The 12779-nt window shown below is 34.2% G+C and overlaps 1 protein-coding gene across 1 annotated transcript; it reads left to right on the top strand.

Annotated features, from left to right (window-relative positions):
* Positions 1–2201: 2201 nt before the first annotated feature.
* sst1.1 (somatostatin 1, tandem duplicate 1) lies at positions 2202–2679 on the top strand. Its single transcript, XM_061972010.1, has 2 exons — positions 2202–2344; positions 2423–2679. The coding sequence occupies exons 1-2, from the start codon at positions 2246–2248 to the stop codon at positions 2636–2638; spliced, it is 315 nt and encodes a 104-aa protein (XP_061827994.1). The 5' UTR covers positions 2202–2245; the 3' UTR covers positions 2639–2679.
* Positions 2680–12779: the final 10100 nt, after the last annotated feature.

The raw sequence follows: 12779 nt of genomic DNA, 5'->3' as shown, positions 1-12779 counted from the left end.
AATTTTTTTTACTAACAGCAGTCTTTTTCTCACATTGTGTCGACTTTTTTCTTTTAAAAATTGGGAACAATTTTTTTTATTCTTTCTGTAATATTGCAATATCCTCGTAAAATGATTACTTTTTAAAGTAAAATTATTACTTTTTAATGCAAAATGGTGAAACATTTGTCATATACAATTCTGACTTTTATCACAATATTGCCAATGTTTTTGTTGTTCTTGTAAAACAGTGACATTTGTCGTGTAAAATTCTGATTTATAAAATTGCCAACATTTTAAAGTTTTCTCATAAAACTGTGACTTTTGTCAAGTAAAATTATGACTCTTTTCATAAAATTGCCAAAAGCTTAAGCTTTTCTTGGAAAATTCCAACTTTTATCACAATATCGCACACATTTTCAGTTTTTCCTGTCAAATTTGGACTTGCGTCGAGTAAAATGACGACTTTTATTATAACACTGCCACAATTCTTAGTTTTTCTTGTGAAATTGTGACCTTTTTCTTGTAAAATTGTGACTGTTGAGTAAAATTCCAACTTTTATCACAATATCGCACAGATGTTCAGTTTTCCTGTCAAATTTGGACTTGCGTCGAGTAAAATGACGACTTTCATTATAACACTAATTTTTCAATTGTCAAAGTTTTTCTTGTGAAATTGTGTCCTTTTCTTGTGAAATTCCAACTCATTTTTCACAAGCTTTTTTTATAGTTGCATAGTATGTATATATTATTAATGTTGTAAATACACATCTAGATAAAAAATATATCTAGAAAGGGTGGTCTTAAAGAGGTAGGCATTTTTCGGAGGTCTCAAGAAGTTAACAAATACAAGTGTGTGTGTGTGTGTGTGTGTGTGTGTGTGTGTGTGTGTGTGTGTGTGTGTGTTCTTGTATTTCTACCCTTCTTGAGACACCAACAAGGGAAAGTATCTTCCATATGAGGAGGTGTGAACAAGTGATGACATAAATCATGGTCCCAATAACATTGCATCTAATAGAGAATGTCTCATTTGCACCCCTGCTGGTGACATCTATCAAAATGAGAGTGGACCCAAAAAGGAGGGATTTTTCAACTTGACTGTGTCGCTTTTAAAAGTGCTCCCCCTCTGGCCAACATATGAAATAACAAGTGTGTGTAAAAAATTGAAATGCGCCCCCTTTGGCCAAAATGTATTAAAAACGTTTTATTTTTATTTTAAAAGTACTGTGTATAGAGACATACTGTAATAACTTGAAGTAAATAATGAAGATTAAAAACCAAATTACCAACAAAAAATTCAAAAAATATTTTTTTTTACTAAGAGCAGTCTTTTTGTCACAATGTGTCGACTTTTTTCTTTTAAAAATTGGGAATAATTTTTTTAATTCTTTCTGTTATATTGCAATATTTTCTCGTAAAATTATTACTTTTTAATGCAAAATGGTGAAACATTTGTCATTTAAAATTCTGACTTTTATCACAATAGTGCCAATGTTTTTGTTGTTCTTGTAAAACAGTGACATTTGTTGTGTAAAATTCTGATTATAAAATTGCCAACACTTTAAAGTTTTCTCATAAATCTGACTTTTGTCGAGTAAAATTATGACTCTTTTCATAAAATTGCCAAAAGCTTAAGCTTTTCTTGGAAAATTCCAACTTTTATCACAATATCGCACAAATTTTCAGTTTTTCCTGTCAAATTTGGACTTGCGTCAAGTAAAATGACGACTTTCAATTATAACACTGCCACAATTTTTCAATTGTCAGTTTTTCTTGTGAAATTGTGTCCTTTTTCTTGTGAAATTCCAACTCATTTTTCACAAGCTTTTTTATAATTGCATAGTATGTATATATTATTAATGTTGTAAATACACATATAGATAAAAAATGTATCTAGAAAGGGTGGTCTTAAAGAGGTAGGCATTTTTCGGAGGTCTCAAGAAGGTAAAAAATACAATGTGTGTGTGTGTGTGTGTGTGTGTGTGTGTGTGTGTGTGTGTGTGTGTGTGTGTGTGTGTGTGTGTGTGTGTGTGTGTGTGTTGGGCATCCTGGAGAGAAAGAAGACAAAGTGCATGAAGATGCCTCATTAAACTAAAGTGTTGGTGGGGGGGGCGGCAACGTCATCATCATCATCATCATCATCATCATGACGCCAGCGCGCGTCTTTAAAAGCCGCTCCGGCGGGATAAGCCCTCTCTCACACACACACTCACACACACACACACACTCTCACACACACACACACACACGCACAAACGGTACCAAGATGTGCTCCTCCTCGCGCCTCCTCGTGCTCCTGCTGTCCCTCTGCGCCGTCGCCGCCGTCCCGCGCCGGGAGGGCAAGCACCTGATGCTCTCCAAAGAGGTGAGACTCTCTTTTCAGGGGAAGGGGGGTCCTTCTCGTCCTTGACCGGCGGCGGGGTTTTTTTCTCTCCAAATTCAGGACGTGCTTCACGCCTCGCTGGTCGACCTCCTCCTCTCGGACCTCCTGCAGACGGAGAACGAGGTGGTGGAGGACGAGGGTTTTGCGGCCGGAATGGACCCGGGGGACGTCCACGTGGCCTTGGAGAGGTCCGCCGGCGGGGGTCAGCTTCTGGGGCCCCGCGAGAGAAAAGCTGGCTGCAAGAACTTCTTCTGGAAAACCTTCACGTCCTGCTGAGCTCCTCCTCCTCCTCCAGAACTTTGGCACCTGCCGTGTCAGACCACTTGGGACCACCTTGATGGACTTGTGTGTCTTTTCCCCGGTCGCTTTCAATAAAAGCACTTGGAGACGAGCTGAGCTTCTTTTGTCCTCCTTCTGTTAGATGTCCTCCACACGGGCCTGCAGGCTGTTGATAGTGTTTCCATGGCAACACGCTTTCTTTGGCCGCTTCATCTGCAGCTCTGTGACAGGCCCGCTGTCAGGACAGGTTCACATTTGACCTTTGAAGACACCCACACCTTTATGAGTTTGATTGGTTGACATTTTGTCTTTGTCTCTCACACACACACACACACACACACACACACACACACACACACACACACACACACACACACACACACTATTGTATTTGTTACCTTCTTGAGACCTCTGAAAAATGCCTTTAAGACCACCCTTTCTAGATACATTTTTTTATCTAGATGTGTATTTACAACATTAATAATATATACATACTATGCAAATATAAAAAAGCTTGTTGTGAAAAATGAGTTGGAATTTCACAAGAAAAAGGTCACAATTTCACAAGAAAAACTAAGTATTGTGGCAGTGTTGTAATAAAAGTCGTCATTTTACTTAATAACAGTCGCAATTTTACATGAAAAGCTTAAACTTCTGGCAATTTTATGAAAAGAGTCGTAGTTTTACTCGACAAAAGTCAGTTTTATGAGAAAACTTTAAAATGTTGTCAATTTTATAATCTGAATTTTACACAAAAAATGTCACTGTTTTACAAGAACAACAAAAATATTGGCAATATTGTGATAAAAGTCAGAATTTTATATGACAAATGTTTCACCATTTTGCATTAAAAAGTAATAATTCTACTTTAAAAAGTAATACTTTTACGAGAAAATATTGCAATATTACAGAAAGAATTAAAAAAATTGTTCCCAATTTAAAAAAAAAAAAAAAAAAAAGTCGACACAATGTGACAAAAAGACTGCTCTTAGTAAAAAAATTATTTTTTGAATTTTTTGTTGGTAATTTGGTTTTTAATCTTCATTACTTACTTCAGGTTATTACAGTATGTCTCTATATACAGTACTTTTAAAATAAAAATTAAAAGTTTTTAATACATTTTGGCCTAAGGGGGCGCATTTCAATTTCTTACACACACTTGTTATTTCGTATGTTGACCAGAGGGGGAGCACTTTTAAAAGCGACACACAGTCAAGTTGAAAAATCCCTCCTTTTTGGGACCACCTTCATTTTTATAGATGTCACCAGCAGGGGTGCAAATGAGACATTCTCTATTAGATGCAATGTTATTGGGACCATGATTTATGTCATCACTTGTTCACACCTCCTCATATGGAAGATACTTTTCCTTGTTGGTGTCTCAAGAAGGGTAGAAATACAAGAACACACACACACACACACACTTGTATTTGTTAAATTCTTGAGACCTCCGAAAAAATGCCTAGCTCTTTAAAACCACCCTTTCTAGATATACTTTTTATCTAGATGTGTATTTACAACATCAATAATATATACATACTACGCAACTATAAAAAAAGCTTGTTGTGAAAAATGAGTTGGAATTTCACAAGAAAAGGATCACAATTTCACAAGAATTTTGAAATTTGACAAGAAAAACCTGAACATTTGTGCGATATTGTGGTAAAAGTTGGAATTTTACTCAATAACAGTCGCAATTTTCCAAGAAAAGCTTAAGCTTTTGGCAATTTTATGAAAGGAGTCGTGATTTTACTCGACAAAAGTCACAGTTTTATGAGAAAACTTTAAAATGTTGGCAATTTTATAATCAGAATTTTACACAACAAATGTCACTGTTTTACAAGAACAACAAACACATTGGCAATATTGTGATAAAAGTCAGAATTTTATGTGACAAATGTTTCACCAAGTTGCATTAAAAAGTAATAATTTTACTTTAAAAAGTCATAATTTTACATAAAAAGGTCATCATTTTACGAGAAAATATTGCAATATTACATAAACGGAAAGAATAAGAAAAATTGTTCCCAATTTTAAAAAAAAAGTCGACACATTGTAAGGAAAAAGACTACTTTTAGTAAAAAAAATTATTTATTGAATTTTTTGTTGGTAATTTGGTTTTTAATCTTCATTAGTTCAAGTTATTACAGTATGTCTTTGTACACAGTACTTAAAAAAGAAAAGTTTTCAAAACATTTTGGCCACTTCACTTTCCCACTTCTCTGTGAGAGCTTTGAGTATCTAACAATAGAAAAGCGCTATATAAAATCTAATCCATTATTATTATTATTATTTACATTTCCTAAACACACTTGTTATTTCATATGTTGACCAGAGGGGGAGCACTTTTAAAACCGACACACAGTCAAGTTGAAAAATCCCTCCTTTTTGGGACCACCCTCATTTGGATAGATGTCACCAGCAGGGGTGCAAATGAGACATTCTCTATTAGATGCAATGTTATTGGGACCATGATTTATGTCATCACTTGTTCACACCTCCTCATATGGAAGATACTTTTCCTTGTTGGTGTCTCAAGAAGGGTAGAAATACAAGAACACACAAACATTCCTGTATTTCATACCTTCGTGAGACCTGAGAAAAATGCCTACCTCTTTAGGACCACCCATTCTAGATATATAAAGAAGTGTATTTACAACATTAATAATATATACATACTATGCAAATATAAAAAAGCTTGCTGTGCAAAAAATGAATTGTAATTTCACAAGAAAAAGGACACAATTTCACAAGAAAAACTTAGAATTGTGGCAGTGTTATAATGAAAGTGATCATTTTACTCAACGCAAGTCAAAATTTGACAAGAAAAACTGAACATTTGTGCGATATTGTGGTAAAAGTTGGAATTTTACTCAATAACCGTTGCAATTTTACAAGAAAAGCTTAAACTTTTGGCAATTTTATGAAAAGAGTCGTAGTTTTACTCGACAAAAGTCAGTTTTATGAGAAAACTTTAAAATGTTGGCAATTTTATAATCAGAATTTTACACAAAAAATGTTACTGTTTTACAAGAACAACAAACACATCGGCAATATTGTGATAAAAGTCAGAATTTTATGTGACAAATGTTTCACCATGTTGCATTAAAAAGTAATAATTTTACTTTAATCATTTTACATAAAGTAATCATTTTATGAGAAAATATTGCAATATTACAGAAACAGAAAGAATAAGAAAAATTGTTCCCAATTTTAAAAGAAAAAAAAAGTCGACACATTGTGAGAAAAAGGCTGCTCTTAGTAAATTTATTTTTTGAAGTTTTTGTTGGTAATTTGGTTTTTAATCTTCATTATTTACTTCAAGTTATTACAGTACGTCTCTATATACAGTACTTTTAAAATAAAAATAAAGTTTTTAATACATTTTGGCCAAAGGGGGGCATTTCAATTTCTTACACACACTTGTTATTTCATATGTTGGCCAGAGGGGGATTTTATAATATAATAATAATAATATATAATTTTATAAGAAAACTTTAAAATGTTGGCAATATTATAATAATAATCTGAATTTTACTTGGCAAAATTATGACAAAAGTCACAATTTTACACAACAAATGTCACTGTTTTACAAGAACAACAAAAAAATGGCAATATTGTGACAAAAGTCCGAATTTTATATGACAAATGTCACCATTTTGCATTAAAAAGTAATAATTTTACATTAAAAAAAATAATAATTTAACGAGAAATTATTGCAATATTACAGAAACATTTAATGAGAAATTATTGCAATATTACAGAAACATTTAACGAGAAATTATTGCAATATTACAGAAACAAAAAGAATATGAGAAAATGTTCCCAATTTTATATGAAAAAAGTCGACACAATGTGAGAAAAACAGTGCTTTTCATTCATTTATTTTTGGGGGAATTTTTTTGTTTGTAATTGTTTTTTAATCTTCATTATTTACTTCAAGTTATTACAGTATGTCTCTTTATACATATTTATTTTATTTTTTTAAATTAATTTTGGCCAACGGGGGCGCATTTCAATTTCTTACACACACTTGTTATTTAATATGTTGGCCAGAGGGGGAACACTTAAAATGTTTACACACACTTGTTATTTCATATGTTGAACAGAAGGGGAACACTTAAAATGTTTACACACACTTGTTATTTCATACGTTGGCCAGAGGGGGAGCACTTTTAAAAGCGACACACAGTCAATTTGAAAAATCCCTCCTTTTTAGGACCACCCTCATTTTGATAGATGTCACCAGCAGGGGTGCAAATGAGACATTCTCTATTAGATGCAATGTTATTGGGACCTTGATTTATGTCATCACTTGTTCACACCTCCTCAAGTGGAAGCTACTTTTCCTTGTTGGTGTCTCAAGAAGGGTAGAAATACAAGAAAACACACACACACGCACACACACGATGCAGAAGGAGGACTCGAGTCCGGCGTCTCCATCAAGTACTTGCTATTTATTTATTTAGAGTGTATCAACAGCACGGTGGAGATGTGGTTAATCACATCTGCCTCACAGCAATGCGTTTCAACACACTAAGGGGTCGACTGGGATGGACTCCAGCTCACAGGGTATGCGGTAGAAAAGTAATCTATTGTTTAGGTCCGTGGTTCTCGCACTTGTTTTCAGCAAGTACATTAGGGCTGTGAATCTTTGGGCACCACATTTGATTCGATTCTATTCCAGGGGGTAACAATTTGATTCAGAATCAATTCTCGATTCGAAACGATTCTCGATTCAAAATCAATACTTTTTTTTTTGATAACATTGGGTGCCAGTTCTATGATTAACTACAATCCTCCATAAAATAGATAAACGGCTCTGAAAAATGAATATATTACTTAAAAGAAAACTGGTTTTGTTTGATAAAATTTTACCCAAACATTTAATAAAGTGACTGGACTAAACAGATTTAGAAAAAAATACATAAATAAATAAATTATATATATATATATATATATATATATATATATATATATATATATATATATATATATATATATATATATAAGAATCACGGTTCATTCGAAAATCTTTTTTTTTTTTTTACAGCCCTCCTTAGAACCACCGTAATGACCAACATTAAAATACAGTAGCGTAGTGGGCCTAAGTATTCATTAAAACCAAGAAAGAAGGTTTCATTTAATAAGTGTGTTTAATGTATTTGGCCACAGTTTGAACAGTAACATTGTGTTTGGATATAGGAAAATAAAACACTGCACTTAAATAATGAAACAAATAAAATAAATTGCACATAAAATTTAAATCAAGATTTTACTAAAGTAAATATCAAAAATGTACCTAAAAGTGTGTGTGTGTATATATATATAGTTTGAGTATTATCATTGTTATAGTATTTATTGTTTAGATATTGTCTGATAATGATAGAAATTGTGTCCAAAGTTTGCAGTAAAGTATGTGTTGATTAGAACGACGTGAGATTTGCATAATTGGCCATGACGCATGTGAATGTAATTCTTTCAAAAAGACGTCATCAAATTAAAGCAGTGCTTCTCTATTATTTTCCGTTACGTCCCCCCCTTTGAGGAAGAAAACATTTTGCGCCCCCCACCACTCTCCGCCACGAATATATATGGTGTTATTTGTCAACAAAAGTGTGATAAGTACGCCTCCGCATTACGTTGTATCTTTATTAACAACTAGGGATGTCCGATAATATCGGCCTGACGATATTATCGGCCGATAAATGCGTTAAAATGTTATTATCGGTATCTTTTTTTTTGTTGTTGTGTTTTTTTTAAAAATTAAATCAACATAAAAAACACAAGATACACTTACAATTAGTACACCAACCCAAAGAACCTCCCTCCCCCATTTACACTCATTCACACAAAAGGGTTGTTTCTTTTTGTTATTAATATTGTGGTTCCTACCATTGCCGTTGTTAGGCCTATTTTAGGGGGGCTCAAGCCCCCCTAAAATATTCTTAAGCCCCCCTAAATAATTTGGTGTTATATATATATATATATTTTTTTTTTTACAAATACATATTCATTATAAAGTGGCCCGAATATGAGTTTAAATAAATAATCATATAACCTGTTATTATTCACTCAGTTTCCCCTCACTTCGTAGCGTAAGGTAGAGAGCCCCTTTAGTGCGTCGGTATCCAATCCATTCCACTTGTTCATATAGAAAATGCCCACATCACTCAAATTCCAGTCCGCATTTTCTCTGCGACCTTGCTTGCGGTCCTGCAGGTGTACGAAGCACATTATCTTCCTTTACAATGAGTGAAGCTGCACAAAACCTTGTGTGTGCAATTGTAAATAATTTAGTTTTTAAGTTTTGTGTTTCTTGTAGAATCTATATAAAGTAATGTACATTAGCCTATTGTTAAAATAATGAAAAAAAACATCATTAAATATATTTGTTTTATTATATTGTTACATTAATAACTGTTGTAATATTATAGGATGGCTTGTTAAACATTTCATAGGATTTTCAGAGGGAGGAAAAACCAAGACATTTAATATAAAATGTAAAATGAATAAATACATAAAAAGAAAAAGAAAAAAATGGTTAAAAGCCATCGTCCCGGGGAGCATTTCATTTCGTCCCGTGCATTTAAAAAATAATAATAATAATAACAATTAATAATTTCTATGTCTTTGTTAGTTGGTTGTGAAGTTTTGTGCTTGTGCGTAACGTTCACTCGCATCCTGTGCATCTCCTGGGGGCTAAGCCCCCCCTGTCCTTAAAAGGTAGTGACGCCCCTGGTTCCTACATTATATATCAATATATATCAATACAGTCTGCAAGGGATACAGTCCGTAAGCACACATGATTGTGCGTGCTGCTGGTCCACTAATAGTACTAACCTTAAACACTTAATTTTACTCATTTTCATTAATTACTAGTTTCTATGTAACTGTTTTTATATTGTTTTACTTTCTTTTTTATTCGAGGAAATGTTTTTAATTTATTTATCTTATTTTATTTTATATATTTTTTTTAAAAGTTCCTTTATCTTCACCATACCTGGTTGTCCAAATTAGGCATAATAATGTGTTAATTCCACGACTGTATATATCGGTATCGGTTGATATCGGTATCAGTAATTAAAGAGTTGGACAATATCGGGATATCGGCAAAAAGCCATTATCGGACATCCCTAATTTTTAGACAATATGATTTGCCTTAGCGCAGGGGTCGGCAACCCAAAATGTTGAAAGAGCCATATTGGACCAAAAATACAAAAACAAATCTGTCTGGAGCCGCAAAAAATTAAAAGCCATATTACATACAGATAGTGTGTCATGAGATATAAATTGAATTAAGATGACTTAAAGGAAACTAAATGAGCTCAAATATAGCTACAAATGAGGCATAATGATGCAATATGTACATATAGCTAGCCTAAATAGCATGTTAGCATCGATTAGCTTGCAGTCATGCAGTGACCAAATATGTCTGATTAGCACTCCACACAAGTCAATAACATCAACAAAACTCACCTTTGTGCATTCATGCACAACGTTAAAAGTTTGGTGGACAAAATGAGACCGAAAAAGAAGTGGCATAAAACAAGTCCTAGAAAGTCGGAGAAAGTTATACATGTAAACCAGCGTTTCTCAAAGTGTGGGGCGGGCCCCACTGGTGGGGAATAGAGACATGACAGGTGGGGCGCGAGGAACGGGAGGAAATTTCACTTTAAATTTTTTTTTAAAATTATTATATTCTTAGATTATTTTTTTTACTATGCTTTCATTTTCTATACACACTGTAAATCACTTTGTGATTCTGTCTGTGAAATCCGCTATATAAATAAATGGAAATTACCGGTACTTATTTTTACTGTAGGCTTTATATTTCTCGGTACGAGCGAAAGTTTGACAGACATAGCAACAGTAACTAATGGGGGCGGGGCTAAGCGGAACAAACTTTCGCGCGGATGGGTAGCAGGCTAATGTGTGGACCACAATTACACAAATATATACATTTGTGACTCGCACCTCAAAGGTCGTCGAGCCAGAGCCAGCGCCTGCAGAGAAACAAAAATGTGACGGGCACACACTGTCATTCACCGGGAAGCACTCGCGTCAAGGCAGCTCAGCCCCGAACTCAATGAGGTTTTAACAGATGTTGTGAGCGCGGTAAATTTGATCAAAACACGACCACTGAAAGCGCGACTGTTCTCTGCACTGTGTGAGGAAATGGGAGCTGATCACACAGCCGTGCTGTTTCACAGTGAAGCAAGGTGGCTCTCCTGGGGGAAAGTGCTGTCACTTGCCCTGTCTTGCCAAATGCATAGCTCCTCCTTTTTTTTTTGCAAAGATTGCAAAGTGGCACTTTTATTGTATTTATTATTGAACTTGATGCAAGTTATTTGATTTATTATTGAACTTGATGCAAGTTATAACACTTTTTTTGATTTATTATTGAACTTGATGCAAGTTATAACACTTTTTTTGATTTATTATTGAACTTGATGCAAGTTATAACACTTTTGTTTTATTTATTATTGAACTTGATGCAAGTTATAACACTTTTTTTGATTTATTATTGAACTTGATGCAAGTTATAACACTTTTTTTGATTTATTATTGAACTTGATGCAAGTTATTTGATTTATTATTGAACTTGATGCAAGTTATAACACTTTTTTTGATTTATTATTGAACGTGATGCAAGTTATAACACTTTTTGATTTATTATTGAACTTGATGCAAGTTATAACACTTTTTTGATTTATTATTGAACTTGATGCAAGTTATAACACTTTTTTTGATTTATTATTGAACTTGATGCAAGTTATAACACTTTTATTTGATTTATTATTGAACTTGATGCAAGTTATAACACTTTTTTTGATTTATTATTGAACGTGATGCAAGTTATAACACTTTTTGATTTATTATTGAACTTGATGCAAGTTATAACAGTTTTTTTTATTTATTATTGAACGTGATGCAAGTTATAACACTTTTTTTGATTTATTATTGAACTTGATGCAAGTTATAACACTTTTGTTTTATTTATTATTGAACTTGATGGAAGTTATTTTATTTATTATTGAACTTGATGCAAGTTATACCACAGCTGCACAGTTATTTTATTTATTATTGAACTTGATGCAAGTTATAACACTTTTGTTTTATTTATTATTGAACTTGATGGAAGTTATTTTATTTATTATTGAACTTGATGCAAGTTATACCACAGCTGCACAGTTATTTTATTTATTATTGAACTTAATGTTATTTTATGTTATTGAGTTCGAATGTATACAACTTGATGTTCAATAAATTTGAAAATGTTAAAGCTTGGCATTAGCGCTCTGTTGGGTTGATGGGGGCAGGTGGGGCTTGAAAACTCCCCCTTGTCCAAAGTGGGGGATGACAAAAAAAGTTTGAGAACCACTGATGTAAACAAACTACGGTGAGTTCAAGGACCGCCAAAATTAGTAGGACAAAACGGTGCTCGCCAAATACTCGAATCAGTGAGGCATGTTTAATATAAACTGTGCTTTATAACAATTAGGGAGGTTTGCGTCATGTTTGTCCTCCTACGGACAGCATATTAAAACAAACAAACAAAAAAATACACTCATCTTTTTCCATTTTTCATACATGTTTGAAAAAGCTCAAGAGAGCCACAAGGGCGGCGCTAAAGAGCCGCATGCGGCTCTAGAGCCGCGGGTTGCCGACCCCTGCCTTAGCGGCTAGGAGACACCGAGAGTAACAAGCGGTAGAAAATGGATTAGAAAGTAATATTAACAATAATAATACATTTTTTTTTTTTTTATTTTAATTGGGATTTCCCGCGGGCCGGACCTGGCCGTAATTTGGGGACCCCTGGAATTGATTTTCTTCCAACACTGCGTGAGTGTGTGCATCCAGCAGGGGGAGCTCTCATCTCACGCACCTACTGAACCGCCAGGGGTCACGTGACACGCATTTATTAAAAAACACCTCCCCCCGCCCCCCTTTCCTCCTCCCCCATTGTTTCTCAGTCAATTTGCTGTTTATTCCTTGTTCCACTCCTCGTGTATTTATGTCACTCCATCTCCAACCTCAGCCTGTCGGCTAAAACCAGCGCGCTCTCAAAGGATAGCGAGGTGGGCGGGGGCGGCTGACGTCATCGATGACGTCAGCCAGTGTGTCGGGGTGTGTT

Source organism: Nerophis lumbriciformis, linkage group LG17 (genome assembly GCF_033978685.3).
Source record: "Nerophis lumbriciformis linkage group LG17, RoL_Nlum_v2.1, whole genome shotgun sequence".
NCBI classification, from domain to species: Eukaryota; Metazoa; Chordata; class Actinopteri; order Syngnathiformes; family Syngnathidae; genus Nerophis; species Nerophis lumbriciformis.
Note: the sequence above shows the minus strand (reverse complement) of the source record. Positions and strands in the feature narration are given on the sequence as shown.